General features: G+C 39.9%; 1 protein-coding gene across 1 annotated transcript in view; it reads right to left on the bottom strand.

Moving 5' to 3' along the window:
- igdcc3 (immunoglobulin superfamily, DCC subclass, member 3) overlaps window positions 1-22,923 on the bottom strand; it is a 59,641-nt gene that overhangs the window by 12,121 nt on the left and 24,597 nt on the right. Inside the window, exons 3-7 of the mRNA XM_030726165.1 lie at window positions 15,873-16,017; window positions 15,647-15,777; window positions 15,241-15,378; window positions 10,842-11,000; window positions 4,045-4,210 (exon numbers count right to left, since the gene is read on the bottom strand). Of these exons, the coding sequence (XP_030582025.1) occupies window positions 4,045-4,210; window positions 10,842-11,000; window positions 15,241-15,378; window positions 15,647-15,777; window positions 15,873-16,017 (739 nt within the window). The remainder of the gene's footprint in view (window positions 1-4,044; window positions 4,211-10,841; window positions 11,001-15,240; window positions 15,379-15,646; window positions 15,778-15,872; window positions 16,018-22,923) is intronic.

Below are 22,923 nucleotides of genomic sequence, written 5' to 3'. Positions count from 1 at the left end.
TAAAAAAAAAATAAAATTATTCACCAAATGGGAGAATTGAATTTTCATCAGCTGCAGTAAAACTAAACAGGCTGGCTTTCAACCTTACAATAATCAGACTGTCAGAGATCACAGCTTGTATTTGTTGAAGGCGGCGGCTTTAGAGATGTAAGAACAAGGTGTAATGATCAACTCTCTGAGAGGCTTTAAATAACCAGGTTTCAAAGGAGACTGGCCAGCAAAGGCTAATAATGAAGGGTCTTTATAATAATGCTGGCAATGTGTGTGCCCGTGCGGTGTCACATCTGTTGGGATGTGACAGAAAGAACACGCATCTTGCGTGTTTACCGAAGCAGCCAATCGGCTCTTTTCTGACATCGATGCGTGTTACCCACACAGCCTCGCCCCCGTTCGTGCATTTGGTGAGAGAAGTGTTCGTGTGGCTGAGGAGTAAAGGGCATCACACTTGTGAATTGTCATGTTGGATTATGCGTATGTGTAAAATGAATGATGGCATGCACCATGGGGCTATTTTGCACACACGGACTTGATTTTTGATTAATATGTGTGCGTGTGTATGAATGAAATGTGCAATCGATTCCCCTTCCTTCGCTTGTCCGATTTGCTCTTGAAGGTCAGCATCATGAGAGTAGGCTGTGTGTACATACTGTTACACACACCACACATTAATTAAAATCTCTCTCTTAGGTATGTTGCATTGTATACTCAAGCCTACGCTATCTGATAGACTCTCTCTCTCTATATGTATATATCTATAAAAACAATAATTGTGCTGCCCGGAGCTGTTGAATAAATTTGCATATCATTACATGTAATTTGTTTTAGCTTGGTTCAGCAGGTAAATTCTGCCTGATTCCATATATTTCTTCCTTCTTTTCAGGACCTCCAGAAAACACACTCCACAGCTTTTTTTTAGGCTTCAGGTAAAACTCATCCTACTGTGAATTTGCCAGCTGAGTGAATTTAATATACAGCAAAAAATTTGCAGGATGCTTATACCTCAGTGGGTGAACCACATGTAGTTTGACTCCTCACATTTCCTCAAATGAGATATAATGAGTGTAGTAAATGAGTGTACCAGCCAAGTTAAGACAGTCTTATGCAATTAGGAGTAAGAAATCTGGTTACAGGTTTATAGGCAATGCAAGATTTTTTTAAATGTCTAAAAGCTGACTAATGAATCTAAAAGTGTTCATGATTTTTCTCCACATCATCTAATCCTGGCAACTAAAGCGTGATTAATCTTAAATTTAGGCACAAACTGTACATAAAAAATGGACTTTCAATTCAATCCAGGTTTATTTTTATAGTGCCAAATTACAACAACAGTCACCTCAAGGTGTTTCATACTGTAAGGTCAAGACCCTACACTATTCAGGAGAAAATCCAAGCAGTCAAGTGAACCCAATTAGCAAGCGCTTTACAACAGTGGGAAGGAAAAACTCCCTTTTAACAGGAAGAAATCCCTGGCAAAACAAGGCCCAGGAAGAGTCAGCCATCTGCTGTAACTCTGAGAGAAAATAAGAAAAGAAAAGAAAAGAAAAAGAGAGCATAGGGAGATGGGACAAAACACAGCCATCAACTATTGGTTTGGGAACTAAGCCTCTAGTTTGGCATTTTAAAACCAAATGCTAGCAGTATAGGAATTTTTCAATCACAAGGTAAAGAAGCCCTAAATCATACCCTGCTTTATCATCTTTTTTTAATTTAAACTTAACCTTAGCTTATGACCTGGATATCATGTTTTATTAAGTTGGACTTAAAACTAACAATCAAGACCATAAACCCATCGGGAGATAATTTACAAAGACATAAATCAAATAAGAAGTTTCTCACTGTTTTCTTTACCATCGAGTTCTTTTGAGTATTAGAGGAGTTGCCCCCTGTTGGCCACAATAAAGAATGCAGGCTTAAGGCATTGGCTTCACTTTCCAGGAGTATCTTAGTACACCCACGTTTTAAATACAGGCTATCTTTAGACAACTAAAAACACTGGGTTACACTTAAACACAGATGCTTTGGTTTAATTTTAAGACATCAGCTGTTTCAAACTGAGACCTTTTCAGCATAAACTACAATTTTTAATCCCAAATTTCAACATGATCCAGTTACTTGCTTTATAAATTTGAGAATGTCCCAGTTTTCAATGTACTTTGATAATAATCAATGTGTTAATTTTGGTTTCTTTCAAAACATGCCAAATGACATTTAATTGCATATAAACATATTTTGTAACACAGGTTTAACTCTCTGAATAGGACCACTTCTCACCTTTACATTGCAGACTGTGGTAATGGATGATCTAGTAATGGCCTCAGTTTGGTTACACAGTGCAGAGTCTTCAGATGTACAACAAGCTGCTCTGTTCTCTAAATAGCTGATTGCATTTCCTGGTTAACCAGGTGATTTTATGAAATAATTAGCTAATGGCTCTCAATGGCTGAGGGCAGCCTCCTTAACCAATCAGAGAGTGAGGTTTACATAAGATTCATATAATAGAAGCTCATACAGTAATGGTGGAAATGAGTGGGAATACTGTAGTACTGTATGAGGTGCCCGTTCTATCTTTTTCTCGCCTCATTTGTTCTTCCTGCCACTTCTCTATTGAACACCAGTTCATTTTTCTCACTTTTTTTTTTACTTCATCTGAGTCTGGCCTCTCATTTATTTCTTCCCACTCTTCCTTCCTTATGTGTTAGTCCCTCGTTCCATCTCTCTGACAAATACAAACTGGTGGAGGGCAAGTAGGAGTGCAGCAGTGCATGTGAGTGATGGAGGTGTCTGCGCTCTTCACTCACTGCAGTGGAGTGTAAGTATTGATTTTTTTTGGTGCATATTCATATCATATTTCTTTTTTATGAATAATGATATCAGGAAGATTGGCTGCCAGGGTCAACTTGGGAAATTGAACTTTGTGCGTGCAGTAATGCGTGACAGAATTTACTCAAAAACACATTTGTTGGATGGAGTATAAAAGGCTGACGCACCTAGCAGCGTTAAGAAACAGGCTGACAATTTTGGGTTTCCCCAGAAATACCATAAAATTGCCCCCCCCCCCCCCCCCCCCCCCCCCCCCAGCCAAAAGGCAGCCAACTATAATGATTCTCTTAGATGCTATATGATCTCTGAGATGTTTCTTTTGTGCTGTAACATGTGGACTTTACATTGTAAGGTGCTGAGAGCAATATATAACAGAGTTGGTTCCACCTCCTCATGACATTCCCGGGAACTGCCATGGGAAAACATCCAGCATCAAGTCAATGTGCCGCACACATACAAAGGCAAAAATAAATTGTGGCTCACGTCTTGGCAGGCTCGAATTCCAGCAGCTGCTGCATTAGAAGCAACACAAGTGCAGAGAAATTGAACATTTGATGATGCCAATGATCAGATCAAGGCAATAGTGATTAATACTGACAACCATATTAGTTCTGTTGGCTGGGTGCAGCTTTGTAAGTGATGCCTGGAAAAAAAGAGAAATCTGGCCTGTGGTAATTGCTATTTGCATTAGTTAGCAGTCTAGATGATGGCTTTATAAAATCACTCTTACACTTAACAGATTAGTTACAAATCATTTTTAAGAACTTTCGGGTTGCCATTTTGGGTTTTTCCTATTTTCAGTTCGTGTATATATAATATATGTGGGTTTCACACCTTCACACTTTCTTTTAATCCACGAACAAATGAATAAGCTTTTAAGAAATAATTTCTGATCTGATTCTCTGTAGGTTGTTCAAAAAAAGTGAGTTAGTAGTCCAAATGGTGTTTTATACGGGAGGAAATACACCTGACATATTTGCTGGGCTGCCTGAAGTGTTGGATGAGTAACACTGATTGTAAACAAACAGCTCTTTAAAGAACACTTTCAATTATGGGGTCAAAAGGGAGCATTTTGTTGAAAACCTGTGACAGAATCAACAGAAACTGAGCAAACTGTATTACTGCAGAGCTCTGTGCCTCTGTGAGTACTCCTGTATATATGAATACATTTGAATATGAATAAAAGTGGGGTTTTTTTTAGCTTGTTTGTTTGTTTTCTTTCACCTGTTGTTGTTCCTGAGTTTGACGTGCCCCCCGGGCTCCAGAATCTGCCCGTTCTTCAGCCAGGTGAGCTGCGGCTCAGGCTCGCCCTGCGCTTGACAGGTGAAGATAGCACTGGTGCCAACGGGCCGGGCGATGGACTGTGGAGGCTGAACAAATTCTGCTGGAGCTGTAAGAGGAGAGAAAGTGAGAATCAGATCGAGTAACCTCAATCCGTCAACCAAACGATGTTGTTGGATAGATCAGTGCCAGAAAAATAGAAATGTACAATTTTGGCAGAATTAAGAGGTGCAGAGACAGAAAAAGCCAAAGGGTGAGAATGAGGAAGGAAAAATACGAGAGCCTAGGGTATGCGTGAATGATATAAATCCTGCTGTAAAGCTATATTCAGGGTCAACTGGCAGGATTATGAGAGACACAAGATCAATACAAGGAAAATGGGAAGAAGGAAAGCAAAATAAAGCGATAAGACCTACGCAACAAGAGCAATACTTGGGAATAATTTGCTCTAAAATAGCAGTAATACAGTTTTATCATAGCCGGTCTCATCCTGTGATACAGGCTTCCAGCCATTATTCATTATTCAAATGGCAGGTGCTTCATTTTAAATTAAAGCGTAATTAAAGTTATACCTGCTGGAGTTTAATTCCTAGGATGGTGCTTTTGAATTATCTCCTCTGCATTCATTACTGTCCCAGCAGTTAGAAATGATTTGACAGCCTAATTTATTTATGCCTATATTAGCTGGAAAAAAAAATGTGATGGTGTATCATGATGCCTTTAGTAAAAGTCCACTGTGCCGCCTTTCTTCTGCTCCAGTCATTTTCCATCATTATCAAGCGAGGATGAGCAACCTGAGAAAAACTGAAATCTCACAGCTTTAACACAAATATGGTGTGAAAGAGCCTGACTCAGAGAGGTGACTCTGGACCTATTATTATTATTTAATGTGCGACAGATTACTATTTATAAACAACCCCTGAACTTGTAATTTTAGTGAACTGTTCAAAAGTCTTGAACCACCCCTCATTTTATATTTTGCTTCCAAGGAGCCAGACTTTCTTCTAATTTTTTAAAGTGGTCTTGAGCAATAGTTCTCCAGGCTTTCTGAAGGCCTTTGAAAGTATTTCTTTGCACATTGGCTGTTTTTTCACTCATTTTCAGTTCAGTCCTTGCACCTAACCATTTTCAGAGGAATGTTTTTGTGCTTGTTAAGCCACTCAACACTGACCTATGAACCATTCAAGCATAAAAAAAAGCAGCTAACTCAAGGGTTGTATTCTGTCTGCACATAACAGACAAGTTAGCAAAAATAAAAAATAAATAGATTTTTTAAAATGTATCTTTAAATACTTTACTAGTAGCTTGTTCCCATTCCTTAGTTGAATCTATGAAAAATACGAACTATATTTCCAAAGAGCTATTAGTCAAAAAGTTAGCATGGTGTACAGTGTGTCCATAAGAAATTTGATGAATATGGATATGTGGAGTATAAAAGAAGGAGTGAAAGGCATGAAAAATTATCCACAGCAGATGAACATTATCTGAAAATCATCTCCTTAAGAAACAGGAAAAAATCCAGCAAAGACCTGACACAGGACCTGAGAGATGCATCTGGCCCTTCAGTTCATCAAAACCTCATCAGAAATGGTAGCTGTGACAAGAAATTGCTCAAGAACTGGGCTGAAAATCATTAGCAACGGGTCTCATAAGTGATGAATCCAAAGTTGGGATTTTTGCTTCAAATCAGTGTCAATATGTACGGAACAAGGTGGAGGCTCTGTCATGGTTTGGGGCTGCATTTAAGCCAGTGGTGTTGCGGGTTGTGAGAACACAGAAAAGTACCATGATATTTTGATCAACCACGCAATACACCTGGAAAGCATGATCCCAAACACACTGCCGATGTAGTAAAAGCATACCTGGATAGACAAATACACAGTGGATCGCTATCAGTCATGGATTGGCCTCCCCAGAGCCCAGACATCAACAGTACTGAAGCAGTGTGGGATCATCCTGACAGAGAACAGAACAAAAGGCCAACATCCAAAGAAGAGCTTTGAATGTCCTTCAAGAAGCCTGGAGAACTATTCCTGAAGACTGCTTAAAGAACTGACAAGAAATCTGCTTAAGCGAGTTCAGGGTGTGCTGAAGAATAAAGCTGGTCATATAAAATATTGACTTTCAAAGCTGGTTAGAACTGCACAAACTCTGTTTTTGCCTTATATACTGTATTTACTTTCATCTTTCCAATAAATCGCTGCACCTATTTCCCATGCTCCTCGTGAAATATAAAGAAAGGAGGTATGGCTCAAGACTTTTGCACAGCACTGTACATCAGTAACAATAATTCTGTACAGTACTGGAGCTCAGTGGCAGAGCGACTGAACACTTATCATTAACAAGAAATACGTTAACAATAAAACTACCATGTAGGACCACTTGTCCTTTAAAGTCGATTTGCAGCTCCAGGTTTTTCATTCTTGGCTTCTATTAGTGTTCCTTTGTATGCTTTACCTTTCTGAATAATCCTTATTTGTCTTATATTGGGCTTTGGTGACCGTCAGTTCACCCTCTGTACAGAAAAATCAGTTTTTGCTGCTATTCAGCCAATTTTCTTCAAATTGGCTGCCCCTAGCAAACAGAAGGTTTAAACAGCAGGCGGGTAAGGCTGCTGTGGTCACAGCCAGAGCTGTATGCCTGAGATGAACAAATTAGGGATATCCTACCCCACTGACATCATACTCAGCCAAGAGTAGAAAAAAATTAGAATTGGGATTTCTTGCCCATACACTGACCTTTTTTTGAAAGTTTGGCCATGTTTTTTTGTGAGCATCCACCGTTGTGTCTGTCTCTTCATGGCAAAAAATATTAACAGCAAGCTTCACACGTCCACTTTAGTCACACAAGCTGAATTGCTGCCAAGTTGAATTCCTGTTTATTTTGTTTTCCCCACTCTTCTGCCCTCCTCCTTGTTCCAGCTCCAATAAATAAAATGTTCTCTGACACTTTCCCAATGTAAGCATTTCCATTCTCCCCAGTGGAAAAGCTAAGGGGCCGTTAGATACTTGAATGAAGGGGGCTGACAGCGTGAGATGGTCCTTTCATTCATCTCACTCCTTCCCAGCTTCATTGTCTCTTTTGCGCACACTTGCTGTGTGCTTTGAGGGCTGACTTGAAGGTGAAGGTCAGAGGGAGCTCAGGAAGGCATTGATTTGCACCTGTAAGGGTGTGGGTTAGACCATCGGCACAGCTATCCATCTTACTCTTGTTTTTCCTTCTGTGGCTGCAGTTTGACTCTTTCATTCTTTGTTTTTCTTCTCTCTTTTTATACCCCAAAGAACCAACATAAATCTAGCTTGTTTACTGTGTAAGTGCATCTTTAAGTGTGACTGCTTTGTTAGTTCTGTGCCCATTTGAAGTTCCTAATCACTGACAGCCACTGAAGCCCTCTCATAGTAGCTTATTATTTGTAGACTAATGGAAATCACTAATTAAAGCATTTTTCCCCATCATAATGAAACAGGTCTAACACATGTATTTATTAGAGTTAATAAAGCCCCTTCCTTTCTTCAAATCAATAAGAAAAACCCCAAAACAGTGACACATCATTAGCGTTCGCAGCTTTTCTCCGTTACCAGGTGAGGAGCCTGTCGCAGACTTGACAGGCAGATGAAATGAAATATTGATTCGCATCCTTATGGCTATAGACCGAAGTGAAGTGTGGTCCATCTGATCAATATGTGAGTGAGGCAGACACTGGATATTTCCTGTTTGGTGACAATTAACGCACAGGGAAGCCCACACCTGGCACATCCTTTGGTCAAAAGCGCCTATATCTCAATGCTAACATCAAACACCTTCATGATTCTGGCTGCACCTCTGTGGAGAACAGATGAATGTAACAAATTAAAAGAGCCCACACCCACTTCTCCTTCTTTGAAGGAAAATTTATTCAGAATTTCAAAAATCTTTTTCATTAAAAATGTATTTAAAAAAATTTCCAGAACACGTGAAACTGTGACACCCGTGACACAGTGGGTTCTTAGATTAAAAAGAAGACCCAGTGGGAAACTGCAGAGGGTTGTATTTGTTCTGCATGCTGGGGCAGAGCAACAGATTATATATCATAGGTTTTTGCCGAATATTAAAATGCCCTACATTACACGAAATATTTTTTTAACCTTTAAAAAGAATTATGGGATATATTGGAGTTGGTCTTTAAAGTTCCTTTGAGTCGTTTTGACGTTGAGTGTGTGTATACAGGCGTGACTGACAAAGCTGAATGTGTTGCAGGGTTGAGTGAAGGACTAAATGGATGGATGAATGAATATTTGTCCTCGATGGTACAAGAACAAAAGCAAAACTGCCACTAAAAAGGATTAAAAAAAAAAATTGTGATCAGTCAACTGAAACATAATGACAACATGTATTAAATTAAAATAACTGAAATATTACTACACAAAGTAATATAGACAACAAGTTTGATATTCCATATATGGCAACAACTACAGGAATGCCTGCTAATAAGGATGGCAAATCATTAATATGGGATATTTTCTCTCTGAATGTAATCCTTCCAGAAGGCCATCAATAGACAGGATACATGGATATATATTATATTGTATATCGAGAAGAGATTATTAGGTTTGTGCTTTAAAAAAAAGTCATTTTTTAACCAAGCCGCTTACTGCTTTGACCAGATGACACTGTTACATTTTATTGATGGTAAAAAAAAATCTGTATATTTATCTCCTGTTAGACTCATACAATTGTGTTATAAAACAAACACAATCTGCAATGTAATGCTAATTGCCTGTTGTTTTTAAAAACTGGACATATGTGTGATTTGAGAGGGGAAGGGCTCATAGCTACAACACTGCAGAGGCTGATAAAGAAAACACTGTTTTGTTGTAGAGCTTGTGAAGAACTGCAGAAGAATTTTAAAAAGCTGAGGACATGAAGGAGAGGTTTATGAGGTGAGGATATCTGTGGGTTCACAAAGACACAGTAAATCAATTTCTAGCCCTTTTGAAAACAAACAAAGAAGAAAAATCAATTTTGTTGCTCTTTTTTTTATCATTCTGCTTTGACATTTTTGAAATTTTGACATTTTTGAAGGAAATCTGCAAATCATATCTCCATATGTCATTCTCTAATTTAAATTTGAAGGGTATATTTATAGAATTCCCCAGAGTCAATTACAGTATGTAGTTAATTTTTGTAGCTCAGAATGTGGGAGGAAAAAGTCTGGCTTCACTAAACCCAACCAACCCCAATCACACTAAACAGTCATATGATACTGGTTATCAACTGGATAAGTCAAGCCAGGTTTAACCAAGTGGGCAGTATTGAAACCAGACAAACAATCACAAGCACGGACAGGTTTAGATGTGCATACTTCTCACAGGACAAGCAGATTATAATGGCTGTAAAGACCGACTTGCACCTCTTATGTATGATCAACAAGTACTTTGTAAAGTGCTTTGAGTGGTCAGTAAGATGAGAAAAATGCTATATAAATGCAAGTACACTACATTACAAGGCACGGCATTACAAGGTGGTCTCTGAAGTCTCTGAAATCTCTTGCAGAAAAGCAAGTAGAACAGCACCCTCCTCTGAGAGCATGCATCTCCCACTGATGCTTGTCAGGAAATAAAATCAAAGCGGTTTAAAGCCTTTCTAAAATCCAGAGCCCCTCTTAAAATATGCACACACGGTCTTTAGGATGTTCGAGGAATGATGACACGACTTTCCAAGAGAACTGATTGGTCAATAGTTCTCTTGATTACAGTACGGTTCAAGTTAATACAACTTGATCCGTAATCTTAAACATAACCTATTAACCTCGCTAAGCTCCAAATCCTGCTTCACACTGCAGGCCTCTGGTCTCCTGACTCTCCTGCGTCCCATTTCTAATCATCAAGTTTCTCCGTGCTCAGTGCCTCCAAATGAAAAACAATCTTTGTTCATCCCATCTTTGATCATAAAAGATGTAATCATGCGTGCCACCACAAATGTAATATACTGTACATGATAACTTCTCCGTGCTGGTTAAAAAAAACTGCGCCTCATCCCTAAAGTGTATTTTAGAGACCACAAAATCTCATATTACAAGACTGTCTGCTCCTTAATGTGATGCTGTAAATCTATTTTGTTCTATGTTTTTGTCCTCCAAAATTAAACAAGGGATGGTTCAAATAAATGTATTCAGTCATTTTTATTTTCGTCTCTGCCGAAGAGTCAGTGTTGAGACATGAAACATGAAACTTAAACTGAAATCGTAAAAAACAGAAAACAAAACCCAAAACAAGCATTTTTTTTATGAGCTAACAAGCAGAGACATATTGGTGGTTTTGTTGGCGGTATAAAGAGATATAAAGGTATGCCTAGTACACCAGAAACATTCAGTAATTCTCTTTGAAATGTAAAAAATAAATGAATCATGGTACAGTATGATATGCTTTGCTTTCTTTTGGGTGAAAACCATTCAAAACCTCAAGTCTGAGAAATCTGCACCACCCACTAGCTCAGAATCAGGGTTTTAAACTAAAGACCACCTACATAAAACACATTGGTGGCATGGGAGCAAAGCACTTGATCGTCAATGCAGAAAAACAGGTGCTTTCAGTCATGGTACAGTAATCATGTTGCCTGGTCCACCCACATAGTTCTGAGCTGCACCTTGTCATCTTCCCAAAGCTGTTTCTCAGGTGCTTTTAGTTTTCCTGGTTTACAAACAAGTTTTTTTTTTCTTTTCTTTTTTTTAATCTGGCACATTGTTTTTATCCAGAACTCACCTTGGACCACCAGGCGTCCTTGAGCAGTCCTACGAACACGGGTTCCTGGTTTGTTAGCAGCACACACGTAGACCCCTGAGTGCTGCACACCAACATCTGAGATCATCAGGTTCCCGGTGCCAAGCACCTGAATTCCCTCCACCCCGATGGGACGGCCGTCTAATCGGGGAAAGAGAAAAGAGAACAGTTGAGAAGGGTGAGTAAGACTTTATAGAGATCAGCATTAAAAGAGCTAGGTACACAAGCACAGTATCTGTTTATGTTGGCTGGGGGGTCAACTGTACTATAGTAAAGATCAGAGTGGGCGTAAATCACTAGCAAGACATCTAATTAACATCATGCAAGTTTACAGCCATGAGCTGACAGAAGCAGTGCTATTTCTGTCCCCCAAGGATCCAGTGTTCACAGCGTGTGTTCCTCAGCATTATAACTTGATGAAGCTGCCAGCACACCCTACACTGAGAGAGGTCACTGAGTTTGTGTTTGAGTAGTGTACATGATGCAATTTTTTTTTTACTTAATTGGGAGTTTGTGATAGTTTCCACTGAGAATCATCAGGCTTTTGGGTGCTTTACGGTAAATCAATGCTATTTCTTCTGCTTCTCCCTAATGGATGTTCAGTTAATTAAAATTTTTATGCTTCAGTTGACACATTTGCCTTTCTCATGAATACGTCTGAAAAATCTTTCTTTTAAGCAGGTCTGCTTCTTGGCATTGGAAATGTTTCAGCTGTCACTCTGGGACCAGAAAATCTAACTGTAACTTCTAATCTTCTGTCTCCTTACACAATCCGTAGCTGCCTCCTCTCTGCTCTTGCTGTAATTACATGATAAGCTCACACACTTTCCTGTGCTCCCTTATCGGCAGTGCCAACTCTAACAATGGCTTCAATCTGCCTATGATGTTAGCTATGGGGCCAAAGGGGCAATTTAATCCCATCTATGACTTCCATCTGCAGCCTGTAAACCTGTATGTTCCAGATATGATACACTGAAAGGCCAGGAAAGGAGGGGAGAGCGGTGGGTACCGTGCAGTCATCCCCACTCAGAAAAACAAACTTATATGGTCAATAGTCATTGATGCTTTAGGGTTGAGCCCCTTATCTTAAAAGTTAAAGGAAGTGACTTTTCAATAGTTTTTAATGAAATGTTACTTTGGATAACTAGTTTGACTGAAATTCCCTTAGGGTACCAAAATGGTGGCCACCTAACCTAAAAGTCAACTTGTTGATTAGGATTATGTTGGCACTTTAATTTTATGCTCAAAAGACTGTGAAAACATAATAATAGTTTAATTTTTAAGGACAAAGTTAGATCATGTTGAATGTCCATCTCAAAAATGTAGGTCTATGGGTGTGACTCGCATGACCAAATTTAGGAGTTTAGTGGAATTCTGAAAACTGCTTAGATTCACAAACATCACTGTGTTCATATAGCTGTTGATACAGTAATCAAAACAGCCAGCGATAACACACTGCATGTTGCAAGACTATCGGGAAATGATGTTCTATGGGTGAGACTAGTCTGTTACAGAATTCCTCAACAGTGGCAAGGCTGCTGTTGATAAAATTGATGCAACAAAGATATGATTACCACTTATGTAAATGACAAAAAAGACTATGAATATCAGAAAACACGGTTTCAAAATGAGATCGGGCGTGATCAGAGTGGTATGGCTGTAAGCTTTCAAAATGGTGCCGCGGTGGTTAGCACTGTTGCCTCACAGCCAGAAGGTCCTCGGTTCGAATCCACCTTCTGGCCTCTCTGTGGAGTTTGCATGTTCCTTGTGTCTGTGCAGGTTCTCTCCAGCTTCCTCCCACAATCCACTAATTGCACATGCAGTTAGTGGATTGTGGGAGGAAGCTGGAGAGAACCCACAAAGGCGCAGCGTTAGGTAAATTAGTGATTCTAAATTGGTTGGTGTGAATCTGAGTGTGAATGGTTGTCTGTCTCTGTGTTAGACTGGTGGCCTGTCCAGCGTGTAACCTGCCTCTCGCGCTATGACAGCTGGGATATTGCACTGATGACACATAACTGTCATGAAAGAGGACAAATCAATGAAACCAAAGCAAGACTTCATTCTAGCTGATACAATGGTTCCAAAACTTAGAAGGCCAATGGGTTAGGCAAACCAGAAACCCCAAAATAAAACAGCCAGGAAACAAAAACCACAACACTAAGAAAGTTACCCAAGCAGATATTGCTACAAATGGGAGACAAGACTATATATACACTAAGGACTGGCTGAGGTTAACACAGATGAATACAGGAAGTAAAATCCAGAATATGACACAGGAGACAACCAGCTACTGGAATAAAACAGGAAATGCCCAAAGGACAACCACACTGTGACACAAAGATTGGCACCAAACAAGACGACAGAGAAAAAGGAACCCAGGATGACAAAGGGACAAACACTGAAACAAGACAGAGAAGGAAACACTAAAAACACAAGAAGGGCTAACGATAAAATCCAAGTAGGAACTAAAGGCAACATTACAACGACTAAAACTTATCGGCAGAAAAACAAAGAAATCCAACCAGGAACCAAAACTCATTAATTCAAGAAGTAAAAGTCACAGCACGCTAGAATAATTAAGGAATCAAACGATGGAGAAATAACACAAAACCTTAGGACCTTGACACATAAGTATCAATTCAAAACAAAAAATACAATTACCTGTGAGACAGACTGAGGAATCTAAATGACAAAGACAATTCATTCATGCGATAAAACAACTAAAGATAAGCTGGAAAGACGAGCTTCTCTTAAATCAGATATGATCACCAGCCCTAAACTGCAAAAAGAAATCATCACAGCAGACATGCAGACCAAACCTTATCGCATCTCAAGCTAACCATTAAATTCATCAGAAGTGGAAAATAAATCCTTCAAGTTCGTTTAAATCTTCACGGCAGCCAGCGCACTGGTGGTATGAGCCCTACAGTTCTGTGATAAATGCCGCAGCTTCAATTAGACAATGTGTAATTATGTGGCAATGCGTAATCAAGACAATACATGTAATTAATGTAATTAATCACGGCAAGTTATTGAGATCTAAATAAGGTCTCCAACTTGCCTGCCAAGTGGTCTTCTTCTTTGACTGCCATTGTTACATGTTTTATTGCTTTTTCTGCATTTTTTTCATTATCGCTAGCTCTCCGGACTGAGAAGAAACAGCCCACTGGGCCTTTGTCCTAACAGAAGCAGTCTTGCTCTTTTCTTGCAGTTTCCTGCTATATTCCCCGTTTCTCTCTGGCCTCTCCATCACTTTCTCCCTGTCAAACACTAATTAACTTAGTGTCAGAAAAAAAAAAAAAAAAAAGAGTACAACCTGGCAGGCTGCAGTGCTGCTGTTCAATGAATAGCAGCAAACCAACTCTGGCATTAAGGAGTGACTGATGTGAAACTATAAGATTCATTATGCAGCTTATCCTAGCCTCCCTGCTGTAATCTAATACATACAAATCCCATCGTGTTAGCATTTCATTCTGGCAACACTGTGTAAGGCAATACCCACAATCTGATTATGCCCAGCTGCCGGGGAGGGGCCGCAATTTACATTTGGAACAGCAAATCAGATTGAATGAGAGGTAAAGAAAACAGATAGGAGATTGAAAAATTGGTCACGACAGAATTTGAGTGGTAGTCAAGAAAAAAAGTGTGCACAGAGAGAGGAGAAAACCAATCGTCTCTACATCAATTACTCAAAGTCTCTCTGGTGCTTCAGAGGAGATTTTAGCATCATGAGAACACGAAGCAACAGAGTTGAACATCATGTTTAGCCCTAAGGCTTAATCTTGAATCTCACTGCCTCATGTAAACACAACAGATCTGCACTATAAAAAATATATTCTAGTAGAGCACAACTGATATAGGATTTATACGACTGATACCAATACTGATACTAGTGATTTGAAATTCAAATAAATCAAATACAAATATTAGGCTTCCCAAATATTTGTTATTTACAGTTATATATGAGATAAATAATATGACAATAAACTTGTTTTGCTGTTAAAACAAGCTGTGGATTACTCGTTTATGCTCTGCCTGACTTTGCTAGGATCAGCCAGTCGTGTTTGTGAGATTCCAAACAGAGAAGCTGCGGAGTGCCCTTTGGTGGACAAACTATGCAACATCAGCACTCATGTTTGAAGCCTGTTTCTCCCATCTCTTCCCTACTTTTTAAATTTGAAATTATTAGCTATTATAAATGCGGATACCAATATATCAGCAAATGACTAATAGCCGATATATCGGTGGGGCCGAATTATCAGTCTGGCTCTATATTGTACACAATGCAGGACAGATCAAAACTGCATTGTTAAGAATATATAAATGTCACCTAATTTCTCAAAAATTCAAGCTCTGTATCCAGCTTGGGATTTTTTCTCACCTAGTCTGCTCCAGGACACAATGGGCCGAGGGTATCCGGTGGCAACACACTCCAAGATGGCCGTTTGGTGCACAGTGAGGGTTAGGTTTTCTGGACCCACCAGGATCACAGGTTCTTTGTAAACAGATGACTGAGAGCCTGGAGGAAAAGGGAGAGGAGAATGCAAGACTGGAGTGAGAATGATGGATGGTGTCTTTTAATTGGATTTCTCTGGAGTTCATTAGCTCAATATGCTGTATCTCTTAGATCTGGCAGTAGGACAATAGGTTTGGAAAAGTCTAGGAAATGTGTTATACAGATAAGCAGAGGTGTATAAATTACTATATTTGTTCAGTGATGCAGAAACCTGAAGATCAGTATAAAGTCTACAGGGAGGATGTGCATGCTTTCCTCAAATGACACCAACCTGAAACAGTTAGCAGTGCTTCAGCACTGTGTTTCACTCCTGCACTGTTATGGGCCACACAGCAGAACTTTCCACTGTCCTCCTCACGCACTCCTGTGATCTGGAGAACACCTGTGGGCAGAAGTGTGTACCTAAAAGACAGAAAAAAATTATGAGACTTGGTAAACTTTAACAAAAGCGATACAGTTTCTAGAAACAAGCAGGCCACGCAGTAGTTTAATCTAACCTCTCATTGCTAGTGTCCACCGGATGGCTGTCTTTTTCCCAGCTGATGACCGGCTCTGGCAGACCATGAATCTGGCACTGAAATCTGGCCACGCCAGATTCCTCAGCGTGCACCGACTCGGGTTGGACGTGGAAATCTGCCATGGCTGTTAGATAGAAAGAGGAAGAGTGGAATATTAGGCCATAGCTTCACAAAACAGCTACTGAGCAACAAGCTCAGTTGCTTACAGAAAAAAAAAGCAGCACTGAAACAGATGGTGTGGCCCCCACAGACTGCAACATCAGAGAGTCAATCTTGGACTACATAAAGAGACAGAAAATCTACCAAAGAACTGCTGCATGATGCTTGGAGTAACTGGCACATTTTCTGTGGGAATTCTATTTTAGCAGTCCTATTTATTTCATTGTGTTACTTTTCCACAAGTAGATCACTGTAAGTATTACAATTTCACAGAAAACCTGTTGATGGAGACACTTAGGTTTTGGGAGAAAATGGCGCTGATTCACTAAATGCACTTCAGCATTGAGAGCTGTAACCTACCTGCTAACCTTACAGTACTTTTTCACATAAGCCAACTCAGAGAAAAGCAGAATGTGCTCTTTCTGACTACATACGTGTGTATGTGTAAAAGGAAGCTTCTGAAAAAGAAAAAAAGCATACAAATAACCACACAGTAAGACACATTCAAGGCATAAAAGCGTATCTATTTCTGTGGTACCACGATACAGTTCAAAGGGTGCATCCTGCTCAAGAGGATGAGCTGCATTTTTCTGTCTGATGAATGTGGTATGTTAATATTTAGAATGTAGGCAAGGTAAATTTTTTTTTTTCAAAATGCACGACAGTACATATAAAGATGACATAGATAAGGCCAGTGCCACATAGCCAAACCAGTATCAATATCCCTATAGAAAGCCTCATTCAGCTGCAGTTCACATATCCACTCCCTGCAGAACAAAGGCAGCATCGAAGGTGGAGCCAGCGACAAACTCAATTAGAGAGAGAGGCCCTCTTCTTCCACAATTCTCCCACCTTCTTCAACAGAAGTGCACTCATTTAAATGTCAGCCATAATTAACTTAGAGGAAGAAGGGCTTCTCTGAAAACTTAGCATAACAACGGGGACAGACCCCTTATTATTTCATAACACACAACCCCCCCCCCCATACCAACATGTAGCCTGCATTAAATTACTTACTTGCAGGATCTGCAAGTGAAAGGCAGCAATACTTAGAAGGCTTTGCCCTCATGAACATGAAGCAACAATTTTGAGTAAAATGCAACTAAAATATATAAAATCAAAGGTTTATTTCCTGAAATAATTAACCATTAAGGAAAATATGCTTGGTAGAAACTGAATGTATACCAATCAAATAAATTTCATTTGACCAGATTAACTTTTTACATTGTACTTACGAAACAAAATTACATGGAAAATTTAGACGTAATCGAATTACTTAAAGTCTGTTGTCTGGTAGTTCTTCCACAGACGTCTTTTGCACAAGGTGTTTGTTTCCCATTTTTTGCCAATACAGAATTAATTTTGTTTGCTGACCTATTGACTGTGTGTACATTGAATGTTATCAACTTCATCCTATTGTACAGAACCAGAAAATAAACAATATACAGTTTAAAATGTCTTTATAGAAATAAGAACCAAACTCCAAACACTGATACTGAAGGACAAGAGCAGAGCGAGAGAGGAGCGGATGCCTCATTTATAGAGGCAGTACTTTAGACCAGTGGCTGCAACACTGTGATTATTACATTTAGAGCTTAATGAGGAGCGTGGCATTCTCCAACACGACTTGACCTTAGATCTCTGAATAGATGTATGGAGCTCTAATGAAAATTAAACCATGATAATCTACTTTTCTTCCAGTAGTTCACTCTTCATAAGCCATGACTTTTCTGTAAGTAGAAATGATGCATTATAGCATGTAATATTTCTCTGAAGATACAATCTGGGCTCGTTTCTCTTTTCTCATAAGCACTTTTTTTTTGCACCTTTATGATAAGGCCTCACTAAAACAGCTGTACATTTTACTGGGGCAATTCAATTTGTATGCCAATCTCAAGGGCCCATATGGCACTCACAACGCTCCAACTAATAAACTGTAACATCACTCTGAAGCGTGCATGGCTTTAAAGTCAGCGTGAGCATCTGTACTATTTTATCACCAAATCACCATTATAGCACCTCTTCAGCTCTTTTCAGTTCTTCCTTCTAACACAGTAAATTGCAAACTTGGGAACACTTCAATTTATAAAATGATGAAAACCACCGTAAAGTTGTCAGAAGTTATTATTTTATATTTTAAATGGCCCCAAAGTAACGCTTTGTTGGACTTGCACTTTGTTTTTAGACAAAAGCAATCAACAATACTTTGTATGACAGCAGGCCAGGACACAGAGCCTGAGGCAAAGACTGGCAGAAAGTACTGAATTGCAGCCCTGAAGGTGCTGCCTCTGCTGATGAAGAAAGCTTGTGGTGTAGTGAAAAGCCTTCAGAAAACGACACATGGAAAACAAGGAGGTCAGCATGACTAATATGATCAAAGATGTGCACTGTCTTGAAATGCAGTCGCAAATTAAGATACAGGCATGCATGCACACTGCTCTGTGCACTGTCCCCGTGTACTGGGAACACTGAGGGACTTGAATGCTGCAGGACAAAGGAGGACCAATGCCTATAGAAGCTTTTCTTGTGCATCTCTGCCAAGTAGTCAGGGTGTCTGCTGATCTGGCTGTTGTGTGTGTCCGCTGACACAACCCCCTAACGGGCCCCACCCTTTGCCCTCATGCATAAAACATGGTTTCTCTAGGAGGCCCACAGTCCTGCTATTGTTGAACCCTCGCAAAATCAGACACAATTTCAAAAATCACAGCAGGGTCATGCACACAGATGAATGTATGCAGCAGAGAATTTTATTAAGTCTAAAGAAAAACAGCCATTTATAATCTACACTTTGTTTGACTTTTATGGTGAATGCTGCAGAAGCAAGCCAACATGATTTAGTAAAGCCAAAGACATCCAAAGAACAGCTTCTGCAGAAACACATAACTCCCCCTCGCGCTGTAAAGAAAATAAAAGCACTAGGCAACAATGCATTTTACTCATCCAGACACCCATCTCCAACAAGACCCGTTCTGCCATTGTTTTTCACTCTCCTCCTCTGCTAAGTGTTGACAGACACTCTCACATGATTAAAGACTGTCCAATACCAGCATGATGCCGCTGGCTTAAATGGAGCAGGTCTAATTACTGCAACAGGGGAGAGAATGGCTGGGGTGCATACTAAATGGAATTCCATACACAAGCGCACAGTGAGGAGATTGCTCCTCGAACATATGTTTGACAGTTTCTCAGTGACAACCACAAAAGAATGATTGAGGGAGTAATATGAGGGAAGGTCACAGAGAGGAAATGTGAAACAAGGAGCTAAGCTGTAAATCAGATCTTGTCAAAAGTGAGTGGCACTGTCCTGCTGTGTGTTTCACAATTTACCATGAAGTCATTCAACAATAAGTCAGAATCGGGCCGAAATTAACATGAAAATCTGTTCGAAAAGGTCAAAATGTCGCCTGTTTTTCCCACAAAGATGCACAGAGGATGAAATATGAATGCAAGTGCAAATGTGCTGTTGCAGATTATCAGACTTGAGGGCCAATGATGAGCTAAAATGGTAACCGGTGTTGATGAATTTACAAACCAAAGACCAAGTACAGCAGAACTTTAAGTCAGCAGATTTTCATGTGACTTTTTCATGTGAAAAACTTGTAAAGAAATGTCGATTAAATGGTGATTATTTAAACGACCCTGTTGGTGAAGCTTTTTTTTGCTGAATGGCCCCAGTTAATGATCCATTTCTTTATTGCTCTCTGAAACACACTCACAAATACTCCACAGACAATAATGAACATGATTACTAAAAATCCAAATTGCCCTATTTTTTGCAATGGCCAAATCAGCCAATCAGATGAGAAATTTTCATGTTTTTTAAGCACCTGCGGTCACATGTGGGTGATATGACAGAGGTAATGATGCCAGTAGAGGGGCAGATGTCCTGCAGTCCTGTTCAAACTGGCAGCTGTGGTGCATTGCTTTGCCTGTGAACCCCTATGTTGTAATGTCATTGCCCTTCCTTCCCTTTGCCTCCAGCCATCCCCAACACTCCACATTTCAACCGTTCCCACTTCTTCATCGCACCTCTCACCCCACCCCCACGGGTCCTCTCAAGTCTGTGACATCATTAGGCACATGTTGTTCAAGCCGCGGTGATGACTCCGGCACCCACCCCACCCCCAGCTCAGTAAACCAGAGATGAGACCCATAAATAATGAAGATGGTGTACGCTGCTATACTAATATGGAGAGCCTGTGCTTCCACAGCCTTTAAATAGGCATCCCTGAAATAGCAGGCCCTGTGCTGGGACCCTGGACTTGGCATTTTAATGCAGATGTGATATTTTATTAGCTCCCTGCCCCACTAGCCCCCACCTCCTCCTCCCTAGCCCCGCAACCAGACTTTGGTTTGTGGTACACGATGCTTATCACCTACAATAGGTAGAGCTACACCTGGTCTGGTCTGTCTGCCTCTGACACTCACTAATTTTCCTCTGTTAATACTTCACAACGGAGCATGAACGTCAGAACCTGCATGAGCAAAAGCACGAGCTGAGCTGCACATCTGCCACCTGAGCCCAAGTACCAGATGTTCAGATGCATGTGATGCTGAGGAACCAAACTGATTGATCATTTATATTAAAAGCACTCCAGCCAATATACTCTATGGGTAATAAGATTTATAAGGCAATTTGCATGCACACGATTTTGTTATTTTTTTTCCTGCCAGCTTTACTTTCCACTATGGGAAGAAACATGCCCTGTTTACCGCATAATCTTTTATGATAACAACTACAAATCTAAATCTTATTGCTGAATATCAGGGGTTGGCCAAAATAACCAACAAATTTTAATCCTAATCCATTTCAGTTTGAAATACACTAGTTGGTAAACCACACAACAGATGGACACTACCATCCCTAGGGCCACACTGTTAGCATAGCTAAAAATCAGCTAAAAAGCTAAAAATGAGCTAAAAATCAGCTATTTATCTGTTATTAAAAATACCAATTTTGTGCAGTGTGACTCTGTTCCATATAGACAGAGAATGAGTCATAGTCTTGTAATTGAATCAAACACCAAGATGTGAGGCCTTTATCCACAAATGGCATTAAAAAAAACCCCACAGATTAGCTAAAAGTCATTCAAACAAAGCACGGTGTCCACTTCAATTTTCTGTGTAATTTTTCTTAGCGGGGATTTCCTACCTTTGCTTTGCTTTTCTAACAGCTAAACATGTGAACCTCTCCTCTCACATTACAGAACAGTTTTGACAAGAATATAATAGCCTTTTCTGCTTGTGTTGCAGGCTTGTTTGGCTTTCCGGTAACGTGATTGTGTGCAGTTTGTTGTGTTGATCAATAGTGTGCAGCTTCTGTGCACTAAGTTAAACATATTAAGATTGATGGCTGCTATTAGGGGTCCCTGTAGGAGGTAGAGAGAGCAGCAGTCCTACAAGAGTTATCACTCAGAAAAAAATGAGACAAAATAAATAATGACTACAATGATGACAAAATATGATGACCAGAAAAAGCGATAAATAAAATCATGAACAGTTAGACACCTTCAGCTTGAGGCAATTAAATCCAGTCTGCTGAAGATTAAATTCTTTTGATAACTGAAATAAAAGGTACAGTAATTTGTCATAGCACTGTACTGAATTACCTGGACACGAAGAGCTCAAATAATTAGTCAATTAATGAACTACACTACAGTGCAAAAGTCTTGAGCCACCTCTCATTTTCCTTCCTTATGGCCTTTAAGTGCTCTTAAGCAATAGTTCTCCAGACTTTCTGAAGGTCTTTTGGCTGCCTTTTCACTTACTGTCAGTCCAGTCCTTGTACCTGACCATTTTCAGAGGAATGATTTTGTTTGCTTCTTAAGCCACGTAACACTGACTGATCAATCACTCAAGCATAAAGAGGCACCTAATTCAAGGTATGAACCAGTGTTGTGTCCACCCATCACAGACTACTTAGTTAAAAAACAATTTTAAACTGTATCTTTAGGCAATTTGTTACCAGCAGCCTGTGGCAACAACACATTATTTGTTCCCATTTCTTTAGTTGAAGCTATGAAAAATGCCAACGATAACACAGTTTGACAGGCTTAAAACACGGCATGTCTCAGCATGGTGTGCAGTGTGTCCTTAAAACAAATTGAGAAAACTGGACAACTGGAGCACAAAAAAAGACATTGCAGGCCTAAAAGACTATCTACATTATCGGAAAGTCATGTCCGTAAGAAGTAGGAAAAAAATCCAGCAAAGACCTGACAGAGGACCTGAGAGATGGATCTGGACCTTCAGCTGATCCATCTACTGTTCACTGAAGCCTCATCAGAAATGGTCTCAGTTGAAGGGTGGCTGTCAAGGAGCCACTCTTAAGTAAGGGACACAGGCAGAAAAGGCTGAGGTATTCCAAATTACACAAGAATTGGACTGAAAATCAGTGGCAACAGGTCTGATGAAGGGATGAATCCAAATTTGAAATTTTTGGTTTGAATCATCAGCAACATATATGGAGGAGATCAGGAGAGGTACAACAGTGAGTGTCTGCAGCCATCTGTAAAACACGGTGGAGGCTCTGTCATGGTTTGGGGCTGCATTTCAGTCAGTGGTGTTGATGATGTTGTCAGAACTGATGGAATTATGAACGCAGAACAGTACCATCAGTTTTTGAGCCACCATGCAATACCATCTGGAAAGTTTCTGATTGGCAACAGTTTCATTTTTCAGTATCACAATGATCCCAGACACACTGCCACTGCAGTAAAAGCATAACCTGGATAGTAAATCGCTGCACCTATTTCCAGTTTTCGAGCAAAATAAATAAATGAGGGGCGGCACAAGGCTCGATGACAATGGTTTCACCTCCTCATTGCCAGTTTTCTTAGTTTTTATGATGCTAAAAAAAGACAATTAAAAG

This window comes from Archocentrus centrarchus, chromosome 3 (genome assembly GCF_007364275.1).
Source record: "Archocentrus centrarchus isolate MPI-CPG fArcCen1 chromosome 3, fArcCen1, whole genome shotgun sequence".
Classification (NCBI taxonomy): domain Eukaryota; kingdom Metazoa; phylum Chordata; class Actinopteri; order Cichliformes; family Cichlidae; genus Archocentrus; species Archocentrus centrarchus.
Note: the sequence above shows the minus strand (reverse complement) of the source record. Positions and strands in the feature narration are given on the sequence as shown.